Here is a 27,605-nt window from a genome sequence, read left to right on the forward strand (position 1 = left end):
GGGGGGGCGGGGAGAGAGAGAATCCCAAGCAGGTTCCACACTGTCAGCATAGAGCCCGATGTGGGGCTCAAACCCATGAATCATGACATCAGGACCTGAGCTGAAAGCAAGAGTCGGATGGTTAACTGACTGAGCCACCCAGGTGCCCCTCACACCTCCTTCCTAACATCTCAGCGCCCTGGCACATTCTACACTGTCATGTTTCATAGGGTTCATTTCCAAATGTGTCTCCCCTCCCCGCCGACTGTGAGTCCCTCCGGAACCGACTGCGAGCCTGCTCTTGTCTGCCCCTGTGGCCCCCAGCTAGCTCCGTGCCCCCCACACGTCAGACCCTCCCACGTTTAACACAGGGGACGGAGGAAGGAAAGGAAAACCTTGAGATTTTCAAAACCACAGCAAGGTGATGAATAACGAGACGGCCGGCCTCCAGATGACCCCCGCCCATCCTCACCCTCCGGGTACTCATTCACCTGTGTAGCCCCTCCCGCACTGCATCAGGGTGATTCACGGTGGTCTCTGTGTGACCCACAGACCGTGGCTTAGGTGAGAGAAGGTGATTTCCTAGGTCATCAAAGGAGAGGTCCACACAGTGGGGAACTGAGGACCCTCCAAGCCCCCGATCAGGCCTGCAGATGACTCCAGCCCCGGCCGACGGCCGGACAGTGGTCCCAGGCCAGAGCGTGAGCAAGAATCTCCTGGCTAAGCCACACCCAGGTTCTTGACGTGCAGAAACGGTGAAACAGTAAGTCTGTTGCACTAGCTGCCGCGTGCTGGGGTCATTTGTTACACGGCGGTAGGTAATGAATACGAACCACAACTCAGACTTACGTTAATATCCATGTTCAGATTTTTGAGGAAGTTGTGGGTAGTGGCTGTCTTAGAGGTGCCCGATTCCCCAACCAGAAGGACTGGCTGCTTGATCTTGACCATCTGTTCCAGCGTCCAGGTGGTGCGGGTCGTATCCACCGTGTGAACTGAGGAGCGTGACAGGAGGGAGCATCGCAGAAACGTCAGAGGGTGAATCCCGAACACCCCATAAAAAGCATCAGCAAAATCCCAAGACGTGACTTTGAAAATGCATGTACAGGTGCTACCTGCTTAGGGGACCCTCGCTGCCCCCAACCGTGTATTTTTAATAGCTCGATGGGGGTATAACTCACATACTGTAAAATTCACCCATTTTAAGGGTATGATTTGGTGCGGTTGGTACATTTCTACAGCTGTGTAATCACTGCCACCGTCCAGATTTAGAACCCCCCAAACCATTTTTAATATCCCACTCTGATGTATACTCAGGATATTAAAAACTCAGTTTCTCCAGTGCCTGCGTCAGTCACATATCTGCAGGGTTTGGTTTCCTGACCAACAACTTCCTCCAAAGAGAGAATGAAACCACGAAGCCGGGTCTGGCTCGGTCCCACGCCAGTCGTTTTTAGTCCCGACTGGTTCCTCGGGAAATGGGTACGTCTCCTTCTATCAGAACCAAAACCAGACGTTTGTTTTGTGAAGTCATTTTGCCACTACGTTCTCGAAATAGCCAGAGGAATGCGTTAAAAATACAGCTCAACCCATGAACGTCCACACTGGACAACCTCGCGAGGCAGCCCCTTTCACAACACGCTGCCCCGCTCATTCCTCTTCTTCCTCCCTTCGCTCCTCTGCACAGCCCGCCAGCTCTGGAAGCCCGTGGAAACTTGAAGGGAGGCAGAGCGGCCTGTCCCGCCCTCACCGCACCTGTCAGGTGACAGCTGAGAGCCACAGACGTCTGAAAACGCTCAGAGCCACTGCACATAAACGGAACGAGAAGTGCCACCCTCTTGGTGAGACCCATGGCTCAATCTTTTCAGTCTCTCAGAAACAAAACCCGGGGGGGGGGGGACTCAGAGGGCCACGGAGGCCCCCAGATCTTTCTCACTTCCTCGCAGAACAAGAACTGTACACTGAGAACAGGGGTCTGGTTCTCACTCACCCAAGATGTCAATAAATTTCCTCTCGTGGACGTGAACATATTCAGGAACTAATTTATTCCACGGTATCCACTTCTTCCGAGTGGAGTCAAAATGAAAGTCATACATGGTCGGGAGGTGACCTGTGGTACATAATGATCCATTTCGCTTCAGTCGCAGACACGGAAATACAGTCAGCTCTGGGACGTGCATAAGATGAGCTAATGCTACTTGCTGCCTGGACAGCAACTGAACGGAGTACTCTGAGCTAATGCTCCCGTCCACGGGGCAGGGACGCGCTGAGCCCCTTCCCGGGGAATGAGAGAGTGAGGTGGCGGACAGCCGGGGAGCCAAGGCTTACAGCTGTTGGCAGGCAGGTGGGGGGAGGTGGAGGCAAGTTAAGAGGGAATTTCAATGTGGAGTCCAGTGCGCAGGGCTCCGTCCCACGGCAGGGCGGGCACGGGTACAGAGGGCGCCCCGGGAGGCCGTCTGACCCCGCTGGGGCAGGAACGAGGTCTGAGAAGTAGTGGGTGCCAAGGGGCACATGGGGCACCTCAAGGCGCCCCACGGCCCAGACCCGTTTGTAACTGAACGTCGGGGTGCTACGCAAGTTCAGCTCTAAGAAGAGCTTCCCCGTGCGCCTCCTCCCGGAGGCCCCAGCAACACCAAATTTGGCAGCCAGCGCTGGCAGGAAGCCTTCCCAAAGGAGATGCCATCCAGTCTGAGACGTGAAAGGGGAGTCCTGGGCCGAGAGAACGGGGGCCGCCGGGAGGCTGTCCGGGGGAGGCGAGCACGGCGGGCTGGCCCGAGGGACAGAAAGGAGTAAGTGGGGCGTGCACACGGGCAGGTAAGGCCACAGGGGCTGCGGAGCTGCTGCATGAAGAGCCTGGCAGCCACGCCAGGGGCCTCTCCTCCCGGTTGGTCCCGGGTGTGTGCCACCAGCCTCCAGCGGGACACGTGACCAGGTCTGCATCCACAAAGATCAGTACGACTGTAGCGGAAAATGGATCTGGAGGTGAGTGGAGACCGGGAGGGCTGTTAGTGAGGCTCCCTCCGTGCCCAGGGCGGAGGTGACAGGAGAGCTCACAGGAGATGTGGGGGCGGGGGCAGAAAGTGTCAAGGTCACCAATCTGCATCTGCAGACAGATGATTGACAGAGACATGATGGTGATGACAGATAAACAGATGACAGACAGATAGGGACAGGGGTTTGGTCTTCAAGCCTCCTCTCATGCTTCATGTCCTCACAGCGCTGGCCACGTGCTCACAACACACAGATACATCATATATACACACATACATACATAAGTAGGTAGATGATAAGTAGATGATAGGTACATAGATGATAAATAAATAAACAATGATAGACGATAGGTAGACAGAGATAGACAGACAGACAGACAATGGATAGATAAATGACAGATGGTCAATACACAGACGGATTTCAATAGCACAGAGCTAGGGAACGAGGAGACGCCACGGACATTGGGAGGCAGAAGCTGTGAGCACGTGGCCAGTGCTCCGTGGACACGAAGCATGAAAGGAGGCTTGAAGACCAAACCGGTGAAAGGAGGGAGATGGTGCAGGAGCGGCCAGCAGGGAGGAGAAAGAACATTTCAAGAGGGGAGGAAGTGGTCAGCCATGTTGGACGCTGAGCCGAGGTCAGGATACCAAGGACACAAAGGCCCTTGGGCTCTGGTGGAGAGAGCAGAGGACACGCTCACTGGAAGCACTTTCAGGGGAGCTGGGGTTTGCAAAGGGGGCAGGTGGCTGTTGGCTGAGAAACAAGTGGGATGAGAAGACACAGCTCAGAGCCAACCTTTCCAGGACTCGTGGCTTTAACAGGAAAGAGGCAGAGAGAGGTCTCTAGAAGGGCACAGAAGGTTTCCCCAGAGCAGGTCCAAGAGCAGCTGGGAGGGAGTTGGTAGGAGAGAAACGGAAAAGACAGCTCAAGAGGAGCCCCATAAGGAAGCCAGCACCTGAGCGGGAGGATGGAGAGCTCAGTGCTCCCCATTAGGAAGACCTGGGACCACTTGACTTTGCACTTTAAAAAGAATTCCCCAGGTAATGATGATAGAATATGACTTAGAAAGATGTCGACCGGCCAAGTCCTATTCAAATATCATTGAGAATGAAACTAGGATTGGGCGCCTGGGTGGCTCAGTCCGTTGAGCATCTGACTTTGAATCAGGTCATGATCTCCTGGTTGGTGGGTTCGAGCCCCACATCGGGCTTTAGGCTGACAGCTCAGACCCTAGAGCCTGCTTCAGATTCTGTGTCTCCCTCTCTCTCTGCCCCTCCCCCACTTCTGTCTGCCTCTCTCAAAAATAAATATTTATAAAATTTTTAAAAAAAGAACTAGACAAAGATGGATCCTAGTGTTACATATAGTTCTTGAAAAAAGGCATGTTTTCATGATATGTCGTTCTTGAAGGATGACCTTCTTCACACACAAACTTAAAACCTTAATATGGGGACGCCTGGGTGGCTTAGTCGGTTGAGCGTCCGACTTTGGCTTAGGTCATGATCTCGCGGTTCGTGGGTTCGAGCCCCGCGTCGGGCTCTGTGCTGACAGCCAGCTCAGAGCCCAGAGCCTGTTTCAGAGTCTGTGTCTCCCTCTCTCTCTGACCCTCCCCTGCTCACGCGATCTCTCTCCCTCTCTCTCTCTCCTAGAAATAAATAAAACATTAAAAAAAAATTAAAAAATAAACCCTTAATATGATGATCTCTTAAGAATGACCTACAGACCCACACTGGTTCGCCTCCTGTGAAAATACTCAGAACACAGCAGATGAAAATTAGAGAGGTGGTTAAAAAAAAAAAATAGGCAGAGAAATCCAAAGGAGAAGAAACACAAAGTCATGCAAAGTGTGAAAATTTTTAAAAACTTAAAACAGCAAAAGAAGCGAGGGCCGGGGTAAGGGTGTGAAGGCGGGGGTGCAGGTGCAAGGACGGGGTGGGGGGTCAGTTTAGACTCAACAAGACAAGCCCATGCGGCTTCTGCTCTAACAGTCCTCACATGGGAACTTCTCCTGAGGGCACACGGGGCGTCTGACATTGCACCTGTCCCTACAGAAGGCCACGAGCTGGAAGACCCCGTACAGGCACACGCACGGAAAAGCAAGCTCACTTCCTCTAAAACGCTCCCCGAAAGCACCGTGAGCAGGAAACGAGGCCACACTCAGGTCGTACCTGGCAGCTCCCCGGGGTTGGCCCACTCCTCTTCCGCAACAGCAGAAGGCAAAGAAGCAAGGCGTTTGATACACTCGTCAAATTTAATCCTCCCATCCTCGAGCAGAGTGGCGCCCAGAGAACAGTACAGAGCCTCTAGGAAATAGCACTCCAGAAGGTCCGGGTCCTCAATTTCTCCTTCGAGGAGTGCATCCAACATCTTGGTTAACTGGGTTACCTAGTGCACCGGCAAATCTCTGATGAGCCCACATATTCCACTCCGCCCACCCCAGGGTCAGTTCTGGTCATAAATCTTGGGGTCCCAGGTCCCAGAGTGAGGGGAACTGAGGACCCCCCATACTGGTTTGGTCACATAGCGCTGGCACCAAAGGAAGGGTCACCAAAGGAAGTACTGAGTCTTCATCAGTAACCTGTGATGTCTCGGTCCACCCCTCCGGCACCTCTGCTTCCCTTGGACTGTGGGTCCACCTTTAGGGGAAGCATCTGTCTCTGCTAACAGAGATACTTTCTCACCATATTTAGGTCTGTCTGAGGAACGATGGTCTTCAGCTTCTCGCCTTGTCTTCCATCCACTATCCCTTCCACTATCATATCGATGAGACGGGGCACATACTTCTCAAAGAGACTCTCTAAATTGCTTTGCTCCACCTACGGAAGAGCAGAATTCCAATGTATGTTCAAGGGCTCCTTCATCTAAAGGGAAGTTAGTGGAAAGCTGATCTTGGCAAACAAGAATGAGAAAGGTCTTCCAATGAAGGATCAATGTGGCAGGTAAACCCTGATAATTGTGCCTTCTATTTGTGGAGAGATTTGGCCTTCACGGTGCACTTCCGTTGTGGAGCATTTTGTTTCACTGCCAGAGAGTCTACTCTACCACCCGGGAGGGACGGAGGATAACAGTTCCCATTGGACAGAAATAGGGCTGATTATCTTCAAGTTCAAGGGGCATGGCCACAGTCATCTTGCAAAGAGTGCAAAGCAGTGGAAGCCCCTGTCCCCATCAAGGCATTGAGGAGCACCAGGGATCGCACGGGCCCTTAGACAACTCGGTCCCCCTTACAATCGCGCCTCCAATGGTCCTGTCATGCTTCCCTCGGTCTTCTCTTCTCTGGGATAATTATGTCCTGGTTTCCAGTTCGCCTTCAGCCTGGCGGTCCTTCTGGTGATACACCCAAACCACCTGTGTCGCTGTGAGAATGCTGTCACGGTGTCCTGGGCCAGCCACTACCTTCACACGACTGTCACACCTATCTTTGCACTTCTCAGTGAAGCCTTTTGTTACAATTACACATTTTGGGAGGCATGAGACACATGACACACTTTGAGGTCAACTAAAACCACCAGAACTCAATGACATGACAAGCTAGGTCCTTCACATACTGCATTCATCCAATCCAGCAAAAGCTGAGTCCCTCTAGAGACCAGTCTCTCAATAGGTGGGCTTGGCTGGAGCAGGAGTTGGCAACTACAACCCACAAGCCAAACCTGGCCCGCCACTTCTTTGTGTAAATAAAGTTTTATTGGTACATAGATCTCCCCATTCACGTACTGTGGCTGCTTTCATACCACAATGGCATAGCTGAGGAGTTGCAAAAGAAACCAGCTGGCCCATAGAGCTTAAAATATTACTCTCTATCCCCTTAGAGAAAAAAAATTGTCAACCCTTGATCTAGACTACTGAAGTCATTACATATCCCTGGGGCACCGAGGTGGCTCAGTTGGTTAAGCTGATCTCATGGTTTGTGAGTTCAAGCCTTATATCAGGCTCCCTGCTGTCAGCATAGAGCCTGCTTCAGATCCTCTGTCCACTTTTCTCTCTGCCTCTGCCCCCAAAGCTTGTTCTCTCTCTCTCTCTCTCTACCTCTCTCTCAAAATAAATAAATAAGCTTAAAAAGAGAAAAATTATTACTTATCCCACCAGCTATGGAATTATCTGGAAATCTAGTCAGTGTACCTTCCATGTTTTCATCCAACTTACTGATAACATTAAGTGCTTAATATCACAGGCAGATTAAGGTCAAGGTTATGGCTTTAACTACAAACACCCCTCTGGATTATGTTTATCCAGCTAGTCACAAATACTAAATAACTTTTAAGTTTATTTTAGAAATAATTCTCACCTTGTTTTGTATTTGATTAACCCATCTTTTCCAGTATGGTTGATATTTCAAGTTTTTAGGATCCACATAAACCATTCCACATCGAGACACAGTTGCAGGAGAGGCATACTGTAAATCTCCAACCTAGAGAAATACAGAAAATCAGTCATGTCTACAGCTATAAATAGCTGAACTGCATGTTTAAAAGCCTTTGCTTTGTGCAGTTTTCACAACTGCATCAACCCCAAGTCATACCCAGATTAACATAGCTTTCATGTGGCTTCCAACTGAACACTTAGGTTTACATGGGAAGATTACACATTTGTGACACCTTTTTAAGTTTTACTAGAAGTTAGTATGAAAATTAGTATGCTGTAGAATATCTGACAAAAATAGAAAACTATGGAGAAGAAAATAAGTTACCCAAAATCCCAATACCAAGAAATAAACATTGTTTTGTAGAGTTTTCCTTTCAGTACTTTTTTTCTTCATTTTTTTAAACATAGTTGAGATTGGGGAGTATAAAACTTAATGCATATGCATCTAAACCAGCAATATTAACATACCTATCTCTTCATGAAAAAAAAGACACAGTTTAGTCAGCCAATAAGATAAGGATATGCACAAATACTCAGGCTTCAACGAATTTTTCAGGCCAAGTTAGGAACAACTTTAACATTAAGCTAAAGTGGAGACAAGTCTCAGGGCCACAGCTAAGAAACAGGTTCAGAGGATAGGACAGAAAATTTGTAAAAGTAAATGAAAAAAAAGTTAAAGGCAAACAGTGTGAGAGAAAAAAGGAAGGCAACCACAAACTCAAGATCCAAAACATGACGGCTCAAAAAGAAACCAAACATAGTAACACTCTACTAGTTGGCTCTACAGTAAATAGTTCCATATTCATAATAATGCAAATACTGTTTACTGATATAGCTGATTTAACAATATAGTATTCTGAGGAGGGGAGTGAGCTAGTGAGCCCGACGCGGGGCTCAAACCCACGAACCGCGAGATCATGACCTAAGGAATAAACAGCATGCTAAGTGTGTTACTTACAGACACTAGGATGATGATCAGAAGAAATAACTCAAGAGTGAAAAGTAGTTACCTCTGGGATACAGTAAAGGGGGATAAGAAGAATAGGAGAAGTATTGAGTTGTCCTCATCATAAAAACTCTTCTTGGACCATTTGGGTTTTCTTTAGTCATCCATATTTATTACTAGTTTAATAAACATTTACATATTTAACTGAAAGACATATTAAAAATTACTCTTCATCACTACTTGCCTCAAAGAGCAGAGCACAGTGCGCTTGAAGCCGAATGCGCTCACCATTGGCCAATGTCAACAGCTTGTTGTCATCCATCACAGAATTCATGTTTTCCACCCACAGAGCATCCACATCACCATCAAATAAAATATACCTATAGCAACCCAAGAAAAAGGAAGTCAAGCTTTCTTATGGAACTTGGTGTCACCTTCCCATTCATGATGAATGTCTTTTTTCCAGGGTCCTGTATCCAGATCCTGACACCGAGCACCCACCTTGATCCAGAAGTTTGACCCATAAAATCAAAAGGAAAAAAAAACCCCTAAAATCTGTGTGAGTCAGTCACCGATACTGAAGAATAAAGAAACTTCACACAAAAATCTGAATCTCTTGCTTCTCTTGCAACCCGGAAGGCTGAAAACTCAGGCCTGCGATCCTGCCCGGGAACAATGTGCTGGGGCTGAGCCGCAGCTGTGTGTGGAGACAGATAGAATCACAGTCTCATTCTTTTCTTAAAACGGAGAATACCAATTGCTATCATTCACTGGTTTTGACACCTGCTTTTCTTATGGAAGGTTAAGAGCAAAGGGAAGTATTTCATATAACATATCCATGTATAATGGGTTGAATGGTGACCCCCAAAAGATATGTCCATCCAGAAGCTGTGACTGTGACCTTACTTGGGAGGAAAAAAGATTTTTGCAGGTATTATTAAGGACCTCAGGATGACAGCATTTTGGATTACCCAGGTGGGGCCTTACCCAAGGACAAGTATCCTTATGGAGGGCAGAGAATCCTAGCAGTAGAGGAGACAGATAACACACAGAGAATTGAGATGGCATCTGGCACTTTGTGAGCAGGACGATCGACATCTGACTCTAAGTCTATGGGCATCCAAGCATGAAACTACAATGCTATACGTTGTCTTTTTTACCCATAACATTTAGACAATTAATATGAACTAACCCAGGCTCTCTCCTATTTACAAAGGTACTCACTTTCGCTCCTTCTTATCCGTTGGCCTGTTGATCTCCCTGAAGATGTTCGACAGCACCCCATCTGTCCAGTCTCGGGTGGTGGGGTCCAGGATGCCATAGAGCTCTATGACACTCACGGCTTTGGGATTTAGGATGTACAACTTCGTCATCAGCCCGAGTCTAAACCCAAGGAGAGACCGCAGCTGTGCTCCAGTGGACTAAATGCATTAGGAAAACAGTCTGGGCCCCTATGTGGGGATTAGATGTTTGGGATCCAATCCACAATTTAAGATGCAACCCACACAAACTCTCTCCTGGGCTTCCCCATTACCATCAATGGTTTACACTAAATGCAATTTTTTAAAAAATATTTTTATTTATTTCTAGGAGAGAGAGAGACAGCGTGAGCAGGGGAGGGTCAGAGAGAGAGGGAGTCACAGACTCTGAAACAGGCTCCAGGCTCTGAGCTGGCAGTCAGCACAGAGCCCGACGCGGGGCTCAAACCCACGAACCGCGAGATCATGACCTAAGCGAAAGTCGGACGCTTAACCGACTAAGCCACCCAGGCGCTTCTAAATGCAATTTAATTTAATTTAATTTAATTTAATTTAAATGTACACTAAATTTAGCCAATTTTCACTGCAAACATGACCTCAACACAAGTGAGGTCTGAACTGAAGGCACAGCTTTGCCTTTTGAGGGCAACAAGAAGCTAAGTGAGATAGTCATGCCTGTGACGATTTATGTAAAGATCTCATAACTCGTGTGCAAGAGATAACAGTCATCCAGGACTAGGTAACATCCTCTTGGACCACTAATGTTCAACCCCTCATATTTACAGGATGTCTGCTCTGTGTTTCTGACTTTATACATCGTGTGCACAGGGCATTTGCCACCCTAATGCCTGCAAATTCCTGCAACACGATGGCATGAATTCCTCTACAGAAAACCAGACATCACATAAATAATTCATAATTAACTAACTGAATAAAAATAATGGTGGCATGTAAATACACATGCATGTGTATGACAGTTCTAGCAATTACCTAACAATGAATTAAAGAACAAAAGGCAGGAAGGCTATGACACCCCCGACTTGAAATCAGGAAGCCACAGTCCACTGCCTCTCTCATAAGAACACAAGAAGAAATAAGAAAAAATGGCAGTCGCTGACTCATTAGATTTTATAGACTATCTAGAAATGTTAAAGTGACAAAGATCGTTAGGCTTGGTTTAGATTTTTGCTGGAATATTCACATGCAGTGAAGTCTTTCTGGGATGTTGTTATTGCTCAGGAGGAGAGTGAGAGGTGAGAAAACCCATTTCCAATATTTTCAGTACGAGGATGGGCATGGCCACAACAACTCGCTCCAGGTCTTTAGAATATTGTGTACGAGGAGGGTGAGACCCCTGTCCCAGCTCCCACGGGGCTGGTGATGGGAAGTCACCTGGGGAGAGGACACTGGTTGGGGCCACTCCGATACCGTAGCAAGGGTTGCATAACGGTGAGTGTCCTGCCCTACTGTGAAGGAGCGTCTGAACGCCAAGAAAATGCAATTTAACAAGTTAATTTGCAAAACAGCTTTATCAGATTGTTCATGAAACACCCCCTGGTCAAAAAAAGGGTCACCGTTTTGCCTTCGGAAATAGGTGAACAAACTCGTCAATGAAACAAGTTGAGATGCTCGGAGTCTAAAGTGGTATTTAGGACACTGATGTGCTCAGCTTTCAGTTTTCAGGACGGTCTACTTCACCCTGTATTGTATGCGATTCTGAAGCTGACTGGTCATGCAAATAACATATTAAACGTGTTTCACCTTCCTAACTGGATTATGCCCTGGCTTGAAAATGTCTTCCCCGTGGTAACTATATGTAATTTCGAACGTGAATGAACTTTTTGCTCTCATTATTTAAGAAAAAAAAAAAAGGGGGCATCTGGGTGGCTCACTTAAGCGGCCGACTTTGGCTCAGGTCATGATCTCATGGTCCGTGAGTTCGAGCCCCGTGTCGGGCTCTGTGCTGACAGCTCGGAGCCTGGAGCCTGCTTCCGATTCTGTGTCTCCCTCTCTCCCTACCTCTCCCCCACTCACGTTCTGTCTCTCTCTGTCTCAAAACTAAATAAACGTTAAAAAAAAAAAAAGGAAAGGAAAGGAAAGAAAAAAGGGCAGTGTGTGAAGACAAATCTAACGTCCCAGGAATTGAGAAAGCAAAGTGCGACTAGGTGACACCACCCCCACCACCACAGCCGTGCGGCCGGGCCCCTCCTCGGGGACGTACTCACTTGGTCTGGGCCTGACACAGGGCGTTGATGACCACGGACTTGCCCCCTCCAGTGGGCCCCACCACCATGGTCGTGTGGCGGGTTAACATGGTCTCAAACATCTGAACCACTTTATCCACCTGTGGGGCAAACACTGGTAGCTGGGGTAACACATCTTTTAAACAGCTTTATTGAGCTATAATTCACGTACCATGCAATTCACCCATTTCAATTGTGCGATTCAGCGGGTTTTAGCGTGGGCACCATCCCCACGTTCAATGTTAGAAGATTTTCACCACACATTCCCCCACCCCCACAACTCTGCCCTCATTAGTCAGCTCTGCCAAGCCCTGCCCCCAGCCGCTGGCACTGTTCACTGTCCCCATGGGCCTCCCCGCTCTCCGTATATAAACGGAATGACATAAATGGAACCATACAGTATACGTGGGTCTTTGCATCTGGCTACTTTCACTCAGCACGTTTCCGGGGTTTATGCATATTATATCCATGTTTATCCACGTTTTATCAGGGTTCGCCCACGTGGGTCAGGACTTCATTCTTTTTTGTGGCTGAATAATATTCCACTGCGTGGAGAGATCACAGTTCACTTATTCCCACAGGCATGGGCAATTGTGTGTGTCTGTTTTTCAGCTCTTACGAATAATGCTGCTGTAAACATTAGTGGGCGAGGTCTTATGTGGACGTATGCCCTCACTTCCCTCGGACACACAGGCATGGAGCCGCCAGGCCACTTGGTAACTTTGTGTTGAACTTCTTGGGGAACTGCCAGACTGTTTTTCTAATAGCTGCTACACCATTTTACATTCCCACCAGAAAACACTTTTTTTTTTTTTAAAGACTCTTTTTCTTTTTTTTTTTTAATGTTTTATTTATTTCTAGGGGAGAGAGAGAGAGAGAGAGCGTGAGCAGGGGAGGGTCAGAGAGAGAGGGAGTCACAGACTGAAACAGGCTCCAGGCTCTGAGCTGGCAGTCAGCACAGAGCCCGACGCGGGGCTCGAACCCACGAACCGCGAGATCATGACCTAAGCGAAAGTCGGACGCTTAACCGACTAAGCCACCCAGGCGCCCCTGAAAACACATTTTTTTAAACAACCATGTCCAGAGGAAGACCTCAGGGCCAGGAAAGGTGCCGAGACCTCGCTCATCTGTGGCAGCACCTGCTACCCCGGTCCGAGGCCTCTGGGTAGCCTCCTGATGCCCCGAGATAGCCCGACCACAGGTAGCCACCCTGGTCCTGAGCTTTAGGCGTTCAGACCCTCAGCAGAACACTCTGGCAACGTGTGGCTTAGTGACAGCACATATAACCTTACAGACTGGAGATGACCAAAATCTTATCAGCAACATCGAATTTAATTTTTCTTATATGTGCGACTCTGCGGGGAGAAAAAGGTGCGCCGGGGAGAGAACATTAAATGGTCGGACTCCAAAGCAGAATACTTCAGTACCACATTCTGCCAAAAACAACGGTGGGTGGCGGGTACATACAGGGGAATACTTTTCCGCCTTAAGAAGGAAGGTGATTCTGACACAGGCTGTTACACGGATGACCCGAGAAGACATGCTAAGCGAAAGGAGCCAGTCGCAGAAGGACAAAACCTCAAGGTTCCAATTACACGAGGTCCCCAGAGGAGTCAGATTCATAGCAGCAGCAGGCTGGGTGCCGGGGGCGTGCTGGGGCCGGGGAAGGGCTGGGGGGCTGTTGGTAATGGGAACAGAGTCTCAGTCTCACAAGATGGAGACGTTCTGGAGATCTGCTCCACAACACGAATATACTTAACACTACTACACTGTCCTAAAACTGGGTAAGATGGACATTTTGATGTTATGCGTACATTACCACAATAAAAAAAAAAAGGGGGGGGAAATGCTAGAATAGTAAACAAAAAAACAAAGCAAAACAACAACAACGGGATGGATCCAGGAGAAGCCCGTGAGGTCATCTCAGGCCGCCTCACCTGCACAGGTAGGACGATGTAGCCGTTCTCCTCCTGAACCTGCTCTACGGCATCATTAAAGTCGGGGTAGCGAACGCGCGGGCAGTCTAGTCCCGGAAACAGGTCGGAAATCAAACCGAGGAAAAGAGGGACGTCTTCAAACACAAACTTGGGCAGATTCATGTCTCGAAGGGCCCTCATCAGCACCACATCCTGGACGGAACGAAACGGACATCCTCAAAGATATTTCTGAACGAGCCGGGGACTGGCCTAGGAATCCTCTTATGAGACACAAAATGGAAGTGTGTTTCGACTCTAAGACGTAAAGCGCTGTAAGCACAGTCTCCAGAGAAACATGCGAGCCTGTTGCCCACAGAGCAGCCCTGAGCCACGTCTGCTTCAGAGGAAGGCCTGTGCCTTTACTGCAAGGCGGAAAAAAACACAAAACTCATTCTCATGCTTCCTTGAGGACTGGCTTTATCCCCGTCCTTGCACCCCACCATCCTGCAGTTGTGGATTGATCGTTACCACAGAAGCATCAGAAACTGTGGTGCCGTGGAGACGCTGAAATTGACCTACGGTAATAAGTCAAATTAGAAAACAAAAAAAACAAAAAAACACGTAATGGCTACGAGACCCAACTGAGGCCAGCAGCTGAATGAAGTGCAGCCCCTGAGTATCATACAGCAACGCAGTGCTTGTCGGGTGCATGGGAACCGAAGGAGACCCAGAGGACACAGGTGCACGCGGTCCCTACCTCTTTAAGTTCAGAAGAGCCTCTCTTCAGCTCTCCAGCCATTACCAACACCGACTTCAGGGCTCTCAGTCCAAAATCATAGTGGTGCTGCTTGGAGAGCTGTTCCCGGGCCAGCTTGTACAGGACAGTCATCTTTTTGGCCAGTGTCTTTGGTGATCAAAGATAATGAAAAACAGAGAAAGAAAATGACCCGAGAGCAAACAGGACATCATTCTGCAGAGAAAACGGACGTACGGGTGGGTGCTCCAAAGGAACTGCTCTGTGAACAAGCAAACCTCGCCTTGAAGAGAAACGCCAGGATGGGTCCTTCGTTTTCAACGGTGAAAAAAGAGGGACTAATTTCAAAGAACACCAGTCTTACCAAAATTTGAGGACTGTCTCCGAAAGCAGAGGAAGATCTTAATTGCCTCTGTTTAAAGAGGAGAACCCATCCATTGCTAGGTTTTAAATCCTAGCAACCACATTTGGAAAATGTGCTTCCTGTTTATTTCGGACCTGAACGTATTACAGCTTCTCCTGTAACTCATTTCCAAGACAAGTCAGCCATCTCACCTACAGCAAGGGCTCAAAGCCCGCGCTCCCCAGCGACGGCCAGGGGATTAACAACCAGAGACCTCACCACTCCGGTGCCAAGTCCAGACAACATGCGAGCAGGAAGAGCCTTTTTAAAAAATTACAGAAAAGAAACCACGCAACCCTTTACGATGAAAGTACTTGCTATTTTGCACATTAATAGTTTTGTGTGTGTGTTTTTTGTTTTTTGTTTTTTGTTTTTGAGACAGAGAGAGAGCGTGAGCAGGGGAGGGGCAGAGAGAGAGGGAGAAAGAGAATCCCAAGCACGGTCGATGTTGTCAGCACAGAGCCCAACATGGGGCTCAAATTCATGAGTTGTGAGTCCATGACCCGAGCTGAACACCAAGAGTCAGATGGTTAACAGACTGAGCCACCCAGGCGCCCCTATTTTGTACGTTTTTAGAGCCTTCTGGGAATATGTATGTGCATACGTTTTTTATACATATTTTGTTTTTTTATACATATTTTAAAGAATGATAAAAGAGAGAGAGAGTGTGTTTTAAAGCCACATATTCTCAAGGTATGAGGCTTTAGTGAAAGAAGCCCATCTCAGAGGGTTACGTAGTTATGATCCACGTATAGAACATTCTTGAATCGCCAACTGTCATGATAGAGAATGACAGGTGGCCGCCAGCTTTAGGGCTGTGGGGAGGGTGTGATTGCCAGGGGATAACACAAAGGAGTTCGTCTGTGGCGACGGCCCAGTTCTGTATCCCAACTGTGGCACTGCTTTCTCCTCACATGCGACGAAATGTTCTAGAATTATACGTACACACCACAGAGGGGCAGGGTGGGGGGAGGGATGCAAAATCCGACGGGATCCAGACAAAGCCTGTGCCTGAGCTGAGAGCACAGCACCCCCGTCTCTTCCCGCGTTCGGACACGCAGCCTTGGCGTGTAAGGCGTGGGCGCTGGGGAAGCTGGGGGAGGGGCACCCGGAACTCCCCACGCTTTTGTTACCACTTCTCCGGAGTCAGATTATTTGAAAATAAAACTTACAGTTTTAAAAAGGGCCAGGAGAAGGAGACAAAGCGATAAGTGCATAAACCAGGTAAGCCATGGAGACCGCAAACTTGCCGAGTCCCTGGTCAGAGCCAGGGCGGAGCCCGGGGGGCGCGGGGCGAGGCTGGGCGCCCGCAAGGCTCACCTTGGCCCAGAGGAAGCCCTCGGAGAAGAGCATGATCTCGCAGATCTGCTGCAGGTCGGGCACGATCACCACCACGGGCCTGAAGAGGGCCTTCACCGACTCGGGCAGCTCCGTGCGGCCGGCGTAGCCGGGGTTCATGGTGATGAAGATGCCCATTCTCGAGTCCAGGGAGATCTCCTGCCCTTCAAACTGGATGGTGACAGGAAAGGAAGGGGTCACGGCCGCCCAGCGCCCCACCGCGGGGGAGGCCGGGCGAGCCGCGGGGCTGCCTACCGCGTGGGTATGAGGCAGGCGTCACCTTCAGCTCCCTTTCCAGGCGTTAAACAGAGTCCTCGTGCTTGTGGCCTGAGCGCTCTAGGGGGCAAGCCTTGGCCTCCCCAAACTCTGATCCACAGCAAGGGTCTGCACACTGAGAAGCGGCAGCTGCTGGAAGGGGATGGTGCGAGGGGCTGTGTGAGCTCCAACAGGTTACCTGACTTCTCTGGGTCGGTTGCCCTTTCTGCGAGGTTGTGGCGATTGAGCGAGGCCATCTGTGCCCGAGCACCCAGTCTGCCGCCCCACACGAAGTGGACTTTTACTCAGGTTACCTGCGATTCCCCGAATCCAGCCCCCAGCCCCGGGCGCCTGGACATCAACCCTTCCCGCAGAACCCGCCTCCCCATCCCCCCAGACACAGGCCTCTGCTCCGCCGGTGCCTCAGGGACCGACAAACAGCAGGAATCTCAACATTTTGAGTCTCTTTAGCCCACAGTCGGGTTTCACCTGTCTCAACCTTTTTGGCTAAGCTTTTGCCACTTTATTTCTTTCGCTGGCCCACCAGGTAGATGAAAAATAGAAAATTCTCTTTATGAAGCACAGGCTGCCTCAGTGACAAGAGGGCAGCCCAGCAGGAAGCTGATGCTCCCCAAGAAAGGAGGCCACTGTCCTGTCCCCCAAGCCTGCACAGACACCACCCTCCCCCGCCCAAGATCCACATGAGGCCCAGACTGTCCTCTGGAGAGGACGGCGGCTCTGCTGTTGAAAACACAGCTCCTAGGGGCGCCTGGGTGGCTCAGTCGGTTAAGCGTCCGACTTCCGCTCAGGTCATGATCTCGCGGTTCGTGGGTTCAAGCCCCGCGTCGGGCTCTGTGCTGACAGCCAGCTCAGAGCCTGGAGCCTGTTTAGGATTCTGTATCTCCCTCTCTCTCTGACCCTCCCCTGCTCACGCTGTCTCTCTCTGTCTCTCTCTCTCTCAGAAATTAAAAAAAAAAAAAACATTAAAAATTAAAAAAAAAAAGAAAAAAAGAAAACACAGCTCCTAGAAACTTGGATGGCTTGCAGGTTACACTTCCCTCCCTCGGAAGCAGGAAGCTCAGCCCCGAACGACTTCAGAAGAGCTGATTAAAAGGAAATCCACCCAAAGCCGTCCTGGGAATCCTCAAAGTGTTTAGCAGCACCTCGTTTCCATAGCTTCTTGACTAGGAGCCACGCTGAGCTCCGCGAGGAAGGCAGGCCGCGAGGGCATGCGGTACCCCAGGCGAGTCCCCAGCGGCCTGAGCCACATGTGGGTCCTGAACTTCTCCCTGAGGCTCTGTAGGGCCTTGGAGGATATATAGGAGTTTTCAGGCACAAAGGAAGAACGGACAATTCCAGGCTGGCGGGGACGCGTATGGTGTGACAGGACACGGTGCGTCTGCGGGGCGAGCGCCATGGGGTGACATGAGCGCAGGGCACCGGGCACAGGGGCAGGAGGGGCAGCAGAGGCCCTGGTGCAGGGACGTGGTCCAGCCACGCTGGTCCCTTTCCTCACAGAACCCGCTTCTGGGGTGTGCAAATTATAGAAGATCATGTTTCTCCAAATTCTCATCCAGCTCCATCAGATGGAACAGATTTTATTTATTTGTTTGTGTTGAGAGAGAATGTGCAAGTGGGCAGGGGAGGGGCAGAGAGAGAGGGAGAGACCGAATCTCGGGCAGGCTCTGCACCGTCAGCACAGAGTCTGACGCGGGGCTCGAACCCACAAACCATGAGATCATGACCTGAGCTGAAGCCAAGAGTGGACGCCCCCCAGGCGCCCCATCATCAGATGTAACTTGATGTGGACTTACAACGCAGGTCTACACATATATCCTTGGACAGACAGATTTGTGAATCTTCAAAGTGTTTTCAAATTTGCCTTTTCAGGGGCGCCTGGGGGGCTCAGTCGGTTAAGCGTCCGACTTCAGCTCAGGTCATGATCTCAAGGTTCATGGGATCGAGCCTCACGTCGGGCTTTGTGCTGACACCTCAGAGCCTGGAGCCTGTTTCAGATTCTGTGNTCAAATTTGCCTTTTCATTTTGATTTTAAAAATCCTGCTGATTTTAATGCCCTAACTTGACAAGACATGAAGGCAAAATTGTGTTTGCGTGGAAATATCTATTGAAAGACACTTTGATTGAATGGGATATTAATCTATTTTTTAAATATTTATTTTTGAGACAGAGAGAGAGCGAGCGAGCGTGAGCAGGGGAGGGGCAGAGAGAGAGGGAGACACAGAATCTGAAGCAGCTCCAGCCTCCGAGCTGTCAGCACAGAGCCCAATGCAGGGCTCAAACTCACAAATGGTGAGATCACGACCTGAGCCAAAGTTGGACACTTAACTGACTGAGCGACCCAGGTACCCACCTTATGGTACATTAATCTTTAAGGCTGTTTTTTTTTTCCTCAAACTTGGGAAGTGACTACAAATGTTCTTTTCCTTTAAAGGGGGCTCTGTACATCACTTATTTGAGAACACTGCCTCGTCTACCTATAGGAGTGATGTGTATGTCTGGAATTAGTTTAAAGTTATTAGACTATTGCAGTCCTTAATTCTCAAGGATGCTGATAATTTGGGGAAACCCAGCCACCTCAGTTTGAAATCTACATCTATCAGCAGCCTGGTCCGGCAGGGCAACTGCCCACCACCTGGTGAGGTTTCTGCCCCAGAGCGTGCGATCCAGGCGGGCCCACGCTCAGCCTCACCTGGAACGTGGTCAGCTGATGGATCAGAGCATTTCGGATTGTCTGAATCTGGGAGGAGATGACCGACAGCACAGAGGCGTCAATTCGATTAAACTCGTCAAAGCAGCCCCAGGCCCCACACTGGGCGAGGCCAGAGAAAATCTTCCCAATGGCCTAGAACGAAGGAAATGTCAGGACAAGGTGATGCATTTGCGGAGACATCACCTAAATTAAAGCAAACAGGGAACTTCAGCTTGGTGGAGAGGCAGCCGGCCAGCCCCCCATGCATGGATCTTTCTGGCAAGACCTCCAGGACCCTCTCGTGGGCCAGCTCCAATTCATAGGATTTTACAAATTAAGGATTTGCATGGACAACTCCAGATTTCTGGCCTCTCTTGAAATACTGGAGACTCTAGCAACACTGGGTCCACTTTCCCAAGTGGTCACAATTAACCGCAGCTACACAGTGGCTCCCCCTGCAGCCGAAGCACTGCCTTCCAGTTGGCCACAGTCCTCACCACTCCCTATTGTCTCCATCTGCTGCTTTTCTCATTATCTAGTGGCTCTGGTGGCATCTCTGTCTGCGACATTTGCTCTACCATGTGTAAGTGCTAGGACTGGGGGCAAAAGACTCTCAGCCTATTCTTCCCAGCTGCCCCCATGTCGTTTCACAGGAGAGTATGGGGTGAAACGCCTTCCTCCCATGTCCCGCCCTTAGCTCTCTGCCCAGTAACGTAGCAGGAGAGACACCACGGCCGTACCTTGTAATCCATGCCTTCACCACAGTTGGTTACGACACAGAGCAGGCCCAGGGCTTTGGCCAGATCCTTGGTGGTCTCGGTTTTGCCGGTACCTGCTGGGCCAGCAGGGGCCCCTCCCAGATACATGGACAGTGCCTGTTAGGAGCCAAATACAAACCATACGTTGGCCTGATTCACATAAGGAAACGGATGTCACTTCCCAAAGCACTGTGAGAATCTGTGTGGAATATACATGTGGCAGTGGACGAGTGCACACTCACCTTTTTTTATTATTTACTTGAGAGAGAAGGAGAATCTTAAGCAGGCTCCACACTCAGCGTGGAGCCCGGTGAGGGGCTCGATCCCACAACCGTGGGGTCAAGAGTCAGACACTCCACCGATGGAGCCACTCAGGTGCCCCACACACTCACCTTTTCTGATAGTCACCATTCCTAACGTTTCTTTTGTGTTTTCCCGCTGAGCGATACTGACCACCCCCCACCCCACGATACAGGAACCAGTGCACCCGGGACTAAGCCACCGGCTAGAATGTGTGCCTGCCCTAAGGACACGGTGCCAGTAGTTCCCAGAGTTGGGCTCATGGACATGTTTGTCTGTGCAGTAAAGGGTTAGTCCTCCCCAAAGAAAGGTTTGGCCCTTTGGCTCCAGATTCTAGGAGTTGACCTCTAAGCTCCTGGAATGTCCTGAGAACAGTGACCTTGGGCCAGATGGTATCAGCTTGACCGCTGGAGGGTCTGGAACCCAAGGTCGGCCATCCGGGTCATCAGCCATCTCTCTGTGACCAGTCCCCAACCGAAGCCCTCGACACCGAGGGTCTGATGAGCTTCCCTGGGTGACAGTACCTCGTGTGTGCCGTCACATGTCGCCGCTGTGAGAAATAACGCTGTCTGCACAAGCACACGGTGAGACGAAGCTGAAGCTTTGCACCTGGTTTGCACCTGGTCCCTCCCGGACCCTGACCCTGTCCTGAGCCTTCCTCCCACTGCCGATTCTGACCTGCGTCCTTTAACTGTAATAAACCACAACTACGACTGTAATGGCTTCTCTGAGTTCTGGGAGTCCTTTTAGCAAATTATTAAATCTGACAGTGTTTTAAGGGGCCACTTGAACCTGCAACAGCCCAATCCCACAAGGTGGCAAGCCGCTCACAGTCCAGTCGGAAACTCATTTAGGCTTGAAACAACGATGTCCTTTGCTATCAGCATTAGTTTCCTGGGGCTGCGCTAGCAAATTACCTGTGGCGGGGGGGGTGGATTAAAACAACAGAAGTGTATCTGTTCACAGAACGGGGGGCCGGAAGCCTGAAATCCAGCTGCTGGCGGGGCTGCCCTCCCTCCAAACCTCTGGTGGCTCCAAGCATTCCTTGCCTTGTGACCACGTCATTTCCAACCCCTGCCTCTATCTCAGTGTCACCTTTCCCATATCTGTGTCCTCTTTGCACAAGGACACCAGTCATTGGATTTAGGGCCCCAATTCGGGGTGTTCCTAACTTACTAAATCTACAAAGACCTGATTTCTAAATAAGGTCACCTTGTGAGGTTCCGAGTGGTCGTGAATTGGGAGGGAGGGGACACAGGTCAACCCAGTACAGTGTCTCCAAGCACCCTCATCCTGCTCGGAGAGAACCCAGGGGGCCAGTCACCTGAGTAAGAGTCAGGTAGATCCGGTCCGTGAGCGGTGTGATGACCAGCCTCCCGTTCAAACCCATGTACTCGTAACCGTAGCCGAAGGTGCCCGTGCACTGGCGGATGTTCAGCTCATCCGGCTCCCGGTCCCAGTAAAACCGCAGCTGACTTTCCCATTCAAACTCCCGGGCATCGAGGATGCTGGAAGGCGACAAGCGGGAGACGCGGTGGGGAGACGGCGGGTGAAGCGCGGTGCCGGCCGCGCCGTGAGACACCAGTGTCCCGGAAGGGCCTTACCTGCTTCTTATGAAGGAATCAACTATATCTCTGGCGTGCACGTCGATGATGAGGACTGTGTTGTATTTCTTCCTGTCGTTTTTGCTTAAGGGCATGGTGATCCGAGTGACCAGCTCGTCAATCTGCTTGTGCATCTTCTTGCCATAGTCCTTCATGGCCTGCTTCTCCCCTTTCTGCACTTTGCGGAAGACGTCCTCTACTTCCCACGTCCACCACACCTGGCTGGCGGCCAGCACCACCATCCCCTGGTACAGCAGCATCCAGTCGACTCTGAAGGAGAAATGGCGCACCTGCTCGAGACCCTTTCCCAGGGACGGGCACCGGACAACAGCCCCCGGAGGAATTTATTCCTTTGATCCGGAACGGGGAAAGGCAAGGTAAGGGCTCCCGGCAAGCAAATGGCAAGAAGTCTTCCAGAAAGAAAGGAAAACCCCAGGCCAACCACACGCGCACATGAGACCGTTACAGCTGACCGCGTCGGGAGCTGCCAGGCCACTTTGAAAAGACGCCTTTGTAGATTTTTCAGGATGACTTAATATTATGGAATCATTATGAGAATTTTTACATTTTGGGAGCATCTGGGTGGCTCAGCTAAGCATCTGATTTCAGCTCAGGTCAAGATCTCACAGTTTGTGGGTTCGAGCCCCGCGTCAGGCTCTGTGCTGACAGCTCAGAGCCTGGAGCCTGCTTCGGATTCTGTGTCTCCCTCTCTCACTGCCCCTCCCCCCCACACACTTTGTCTTTCTCTTTCAAAAATAAATAAACATTTTAAAAAGTTTTTTTTAAATAACAGACCCAGAGCTATAAGTTTCAATTCAGGAAAAGTGACTGAATTACTAAGTCATTTTCTTGATGATGTACAATTAACGGCAAAATAAATTTAAAAGTATATTCAAAACAATAAAAAGACCAAGCTTTACCATCTTGGTTTAAAGTTGTATGGCACCTCTAAAACCTAAATAGTATCTATAATTATGATCCCTACACGGTAGACAAAGGTGATGGGGAACCTAAGAAGCCGGAAATCAGGAGAGGCAGAAGCAACTTGACCAGAGGAAATAAAGTGACTGAGGGCACAGCCAGGGTGAACATCATGGTGTCAGGCAAACCCCAGGGCAGGGGGAGCTTTCTGGGGCTGCACATCCCTGGGCCTGTCTTCTCAGTGATGCCAAAACACGTCTGCTCAAATGAACCAATATGCTCATTTCAACTACCCACCCTTTTTGTTAGAGACGACAGCGCCCGTGAGGAGGCAGAGGGGATTTGGGAAGGAAAGAAGTAACACAGACACATCGGGTTCCCTCCCCTGACTCTGTCTCACACCAACCACACACCATGACACACAGCTGCGCCCCGGCAACACGGCGGCTATGATGCAGATAAAACTAACGCCGATGTAAAATTCATCTGATCTGGGAGCATTAAGGAGACTGCAGAACGCTCCGTAATCACCACTTCTGGGGGCCGGTGATTTCTGCCTCGTTCAGTTTTGTGTGAGCATCTAGCAGGGTGATCAGCTCGAAGCAGGAGTCCCATAAATAGCAGTTCAATTTTTTTTTTTTTTTACTTTTTTAAAAATGTTTTATTTATTTCTGAGAGAGAGAGACAGCATGAGCAGGGGAGGGTCAGAGAGAGAGGGAGACACAGAATCCGAAACAGGCTCCAGGCTCTGAGCTATCAGCACAGAGCCCGACACGGGGCTCAAACCCACGAACTGCGAGATCACGACCTGAGCCAAAGTCGGACGCCTGACCGACTGAGCCACCCAGACGCCCCGCATAAAACAGCAGTTCAATCAATGAATAGCACTGATAACACCTCCTATCAGTTCACGAGAGGTCACTGCCAAATACTCGGGAATTTTGCAGGCTGATGTTCAAAGCACTTACCATTATTCCACTTGGCTTTGAAATCAGCCAGGGTGGGAGTGTCTATACCATGTAAACTGATGAACTCTCTAAATCAAATTTTTTTTTTTTGCTTTTTTTCAGAAAACCAGTTGACCAGCACATTACTGCAGAGACTTACATATACTTGATGACATAAGGATGTCAACCAATTTTTATAGCTCCTAAAAAATGGGATAATGATACAAATATAATGCTACTCTCTAATCACTGAGTTAACTGGATGTTTTTCAGTGTAGGAAATCAGGGGACAGCACTCTCCAAATAACAAAGATGTTACGTCTGCCAAATATATTCCTGGGAATCCCGCCTAAATCTAACAGCACAACTTATCCAAAGATGTTACTGTACCGTGTGCTTTGTGCACTGCACGTTAGAGCCAGTCCGCTTCTCCACGAGAAGCAGGCGTGGCTCAGCCTGGTACCTGGAAATATCTTAGAAACGACTTTCCTCCTTAACCTGCAGCCAGATTAAGCCGGTTTGTGTGGGTCACCAGGCCAGTGGTTCTCACGCCTGAGAGTGCTCAGAGTCCCCAGGAGGAGCTTAGAAAACACGCAGATGGCCCCGCCCTCTGATGGGACAGAAGTGGATGACGTCCCGGGAATTGGCATTTGTCACAAGCTCCCAGGGGGCCGGAGCTGCTGACCCAGATGCCACCACGCTTTGAGAAGTCCCGAACTAGGTGATCCCCTAAAGACAGACAATGCATGGGCTAATTTGACTATTCCCAAAAAATGGAGAATCACTCAATCTATTCCAAGCCCTTAATATTAACCTGTTATGAATATTCACAGAGTATAATAAAGTGACACACGCTTGCATTTACGACCCTACCTGCTTCTGTCTTCACAGTATCTAAAAATGGCCTCTTTGGTAATCAGCCGGTTGGTCCTCCGCATTTCATTCAAAACCGCTGTCATCCAGTCCTCCACGCGGCCCTCGGCCCGTATGACCTTCCGGAACTCCATGACTTCACCCTCCGCTGAAATCATGGCAGACACCAGCTTTTCTCCGCTGTCCCCGTCATTAAACCTCAGCAGTGCTATGTTGTCATACATCTGCAAGACAGCGGGAGAGCCCAGCCTGTGATCGGTGCACTGGATGGTGGAGCCCAAGAATGGCCAGCAGCCCCCACCCCACACCCGGGAGCCGTTGGGACGCCCGCGCTGAACAGGCGTCCACTCGGGGCGCCTGAGTGGCTCAGTTGGCTAAGCGTCCGACTTTGGCTCAGGTCATGATCTCACAGTTCATGGGTTGGAGCCCCGTGTTGGGCTCTGTGCTGACAGCTCAGAGCCTGGAACCTGCTTTGGATTCTGTGTCTCCCTCTCTCACTGACCCTCCCCTGCTCACGCAGTCTCTCTCTCTCTCTCTCTCTTTCTCAGAAATAGACAAAACATTAAAAAAAAAAAATGAACAGGCGTCCGCTCGCCCGGCATCTCACCCCACTAATGCATCTTGGGTGCACGCTTCTATCCTGCACGGGGCAAAGGTCTGTTTGGGGCTACAAAAGAAAGGAAGGAAAAGAATACGCACTCCCTCCCCACACTTGAGATTCTAGAATATGCGGGTTCAGAGAGGCATCTGGACAGAAGAGACGCAGCACACCTGCTGATGAAACGGCCCAGGGCTGAGAAGTTAGACGTTTGCCTGAATGCCCATCCCCCAGAGGAAGTGGCTTCTCCTCTCTCAGCCCGGAAGAGACATAATGATGGCACTTACGAGACGAGGTTGCAAGGGTCAAATCAGACACCATGCGAGACACGCCTCCAGCACAGTAAACACTGGCCACTTGCTGCCTGTCAGCGCTGTTCTGTTATTGATCAGAATGACACTCAGAAAAAAGGAGTCTTTTAGGACCCAGGGCATAAGACTAGGCACTCCGCATGTCAGAGAGGAGAAGGAAAAGGCAACAGACTTTAAAGATAAAATCAGGGGCGCCTGGGTGGCTCAGTCAGGTAAGCGTCCAACTTCGGCTCAGGTCATGATCTCACGGTTCGTGGGTCTGAGCCCTGCTTCAGGTTCTGTGCTGACAGCTCAGAGCCTGGAGCCTGTTTCAGATTCTGAGTCTCCCTCTCTCTCTTTGACCCTCCCCTACTCATGCTATGTCTCTCTGTCTCAAAAATAAATAAAACAAAAAAATTTTTTTTTTAAATAAAACCAGAGGTTTGCAAAAGGGACTACTGGCAAATGAAGTACTACTAACATACATTTTTCTAAAACGGTAAAATATTTTGTGTGTGAAAGTGGTAACAAAATATAAAACTCTCCTGGGGCACCTGGGTGGTTCAGTCGATTAAGCCTCCAACTCTTGATTTTGGCTCAGGTAGTGATCTCACGGTTCGTGGGATCAAGCCCTGCATCAGACCCTGAGCTGGGCGTGGAGCCTGCTTGAGATTCTTTCTCTCCCTCTCTGCCCCTCCCCTGCTCATTCTCTTTCTCTCTCTCTCTCAAAAATAAACATTAAGTATTTATATATTTATATATATATGGGTGCCTGGGTGGCTCAGTCGGTTAAGCATCCAACTTCAGCTCAGGTCATGATCTCATGGTCCATGAGTTCGAGCCCCATGTCGACTCTGCACTGGCAGCTCAGAGCCTAGACCCTGATTCAGATTCTCTGTCTCCCTCTCTCTCTTTGCCCTTCCTCCGCTTGTACTCTCTCTCTCGGTCTTTCTTTCTCAAAAATAAACACTAAAAATTTTTTAATAAAAAATATATACGTATATACCTACCTTTTGAGAAAGGAACACATACAATCAAAGACATGAATATTAGTTTAAGAAGGAAATCCACATTAACTAAAGACCAAGTATAGAGTTCTGCACTTGATCCCAGACACTTTATCTGGAATAAAGGAATTATTCCACAACACTGACTCAAAGACAGAAGTGACTGTGCCCCCCGCGGGACACTGGGCAAGGTCAGGGGACATTTTTAGTCGTCATAACTGCAGAGCCACGCTCCTGGCGGCCGGTGGGGAGAGGCCAGGATGCTGAGCGTCCCACAGCGCACAGGACAGCCCCCAGCCCCGACGCAAGCGTGTTCGCACACAGAGCAAAGCGCTATCTGGCTCAGCTACCAGCACTGCCAGGGCCAGGAGCCCTGCCCAAGGCGGGTATGAATATACAGCCCGGACCAGCCTCTCACAGATCCACTCTGGCCACACTCGGCTCGTCTAGCCCCCGAGAGAGTTCGGTCTGCTGTGTTTCCTGCCAGTCGGTGTTGTTCACAGATGCACACGTGTTTATGCACAAGTATGAAAAACATGGGCTGGGAGGAATCACCACCAAGTCAGGGGAGCAGCTGCCTCTTGAAGGGGGGTAAGGACTGTGATGCGGGCAAAGAGATGGCAACTCTGCCTCTGCAGCCTTGTCGTACACAGAGGGTGTAGGGAAGCAAATCCAACTCACTGGTAACAAGTTAGTCACCAGTCAATCTGGGTGGTGGATAAGGTAACGTGAGCCAACATTATAAGGTGGGCACCAAGTACGTTACACGTATGAACTCACTTCTTCTTAATAACAACTCCACGGAAGCAGGTAACTGCTGGGGTTTTCCCCATTTACAGAGAAGAAACCGATGCCCAGAGGGGTTGAGTGACTCGTCAAAAGTCACACAGCGAATCTGTGTAGAGCCAGGATTTGAACCCAGGCAATCTGGATCCAGAGTCCACATGCTGAGGCACTATCTTGTACCACATCTTTGCTTATTATATTAGTCTTTTTGTGCGTTGCTGTTTTCTTTTTAGTTTCTCCAAAAAAAAAAACATGGTTTGGGGGCTATAGAAAAAGAGCAGCAAAGAACAGCGGGAGCTTTGTGTAATTTCAGACTATAGCAGATTTCATCAGATTTATGTTTCAGATGAAAGCCCAGCACC

General features: G+C 49.7%; 1 protein-coding gene across 1 annotated transcript in view; it reads right to left on the reverse strand.

Annotated features, from left to right (window-relative positions):
* The window catches only part of DNAH10 (dynein axonemal heavy chain 10), a 144,433-nt gene that overhangs the window by 46,736 nt on the left and 70,092 nt on the right, over positions 1–27,605 (reverse strand). Inside the window, exons 30-45 of the mRNA XM_077747983.1 lie at positions 24,563–24,786; positions 21,822–22,091; positions 21,542–21,725; positions 19,900–20,034; positions 19,160–19,312; positions 16,177–16,365; positions 14,457–14,603; positions 13,721–13,912; positions 11,766–11,884; positions 9,506–9,664; positions 8,526–8,661; positions 7,259–7,381; positions 5,652–5,786; positions 5,139–5,355; positions 1,970–2,089; positions 829–974 (exon numbers count right to left, since the gene is read on the reverse strand). Coding sequence (XP_077604109.1) covers positions 829–974; positions 1,970–2,089; positions 5,139–5,355; positions 5,652–5,786; positions 7,259–7,381; positions 8,526–8,661; positions 9,506–9,664; positions 11,766–11,884; positions 13,721–13,912; positions 14,457–14,603; positions 16,177–16,365; positions 19,160–19,312; positions 19,900–20,034; positions 21,542–21,725; positions 21,822–22,091; positions 24,563–24,786 — 2,649 coding nt within the window. The remainder of the gene's footprint in view (positions 1–828; positions 975–1,969; positions 2,090–5,138; positions 5,356–5,651; positions 5,787–7,258; positions 7,382–8,525; positions 8,662–9,505; positions 9,665–11,765; positions 11,885–13,720; positions 13,913–14,456; positions 14,604–16,176; positions 16,366–19,159; positions 19,313–19,899; positions 20,035–21,541; positions 21,726–21,821; positions 22,092–24,562; positions 24,787–27,605) is intronic.

This window comes from Crocuta crocuta, unplaced genomic scaffold (assembly GCF_008692635.1).
Source record: "Crocuta crocuta isolate KB4526 unplaced genomic scaffold, BGI_CrCroc_1.0 scaffold29, whole genome shotgun sequence".
NCBI classification, from domain to species: domain Eukaryota; kingdom Metazoa; phylum Chordata; class Mammalia; order Carnivora; family Hyaenidae; genus Crocuta; species Crocuta crocuta.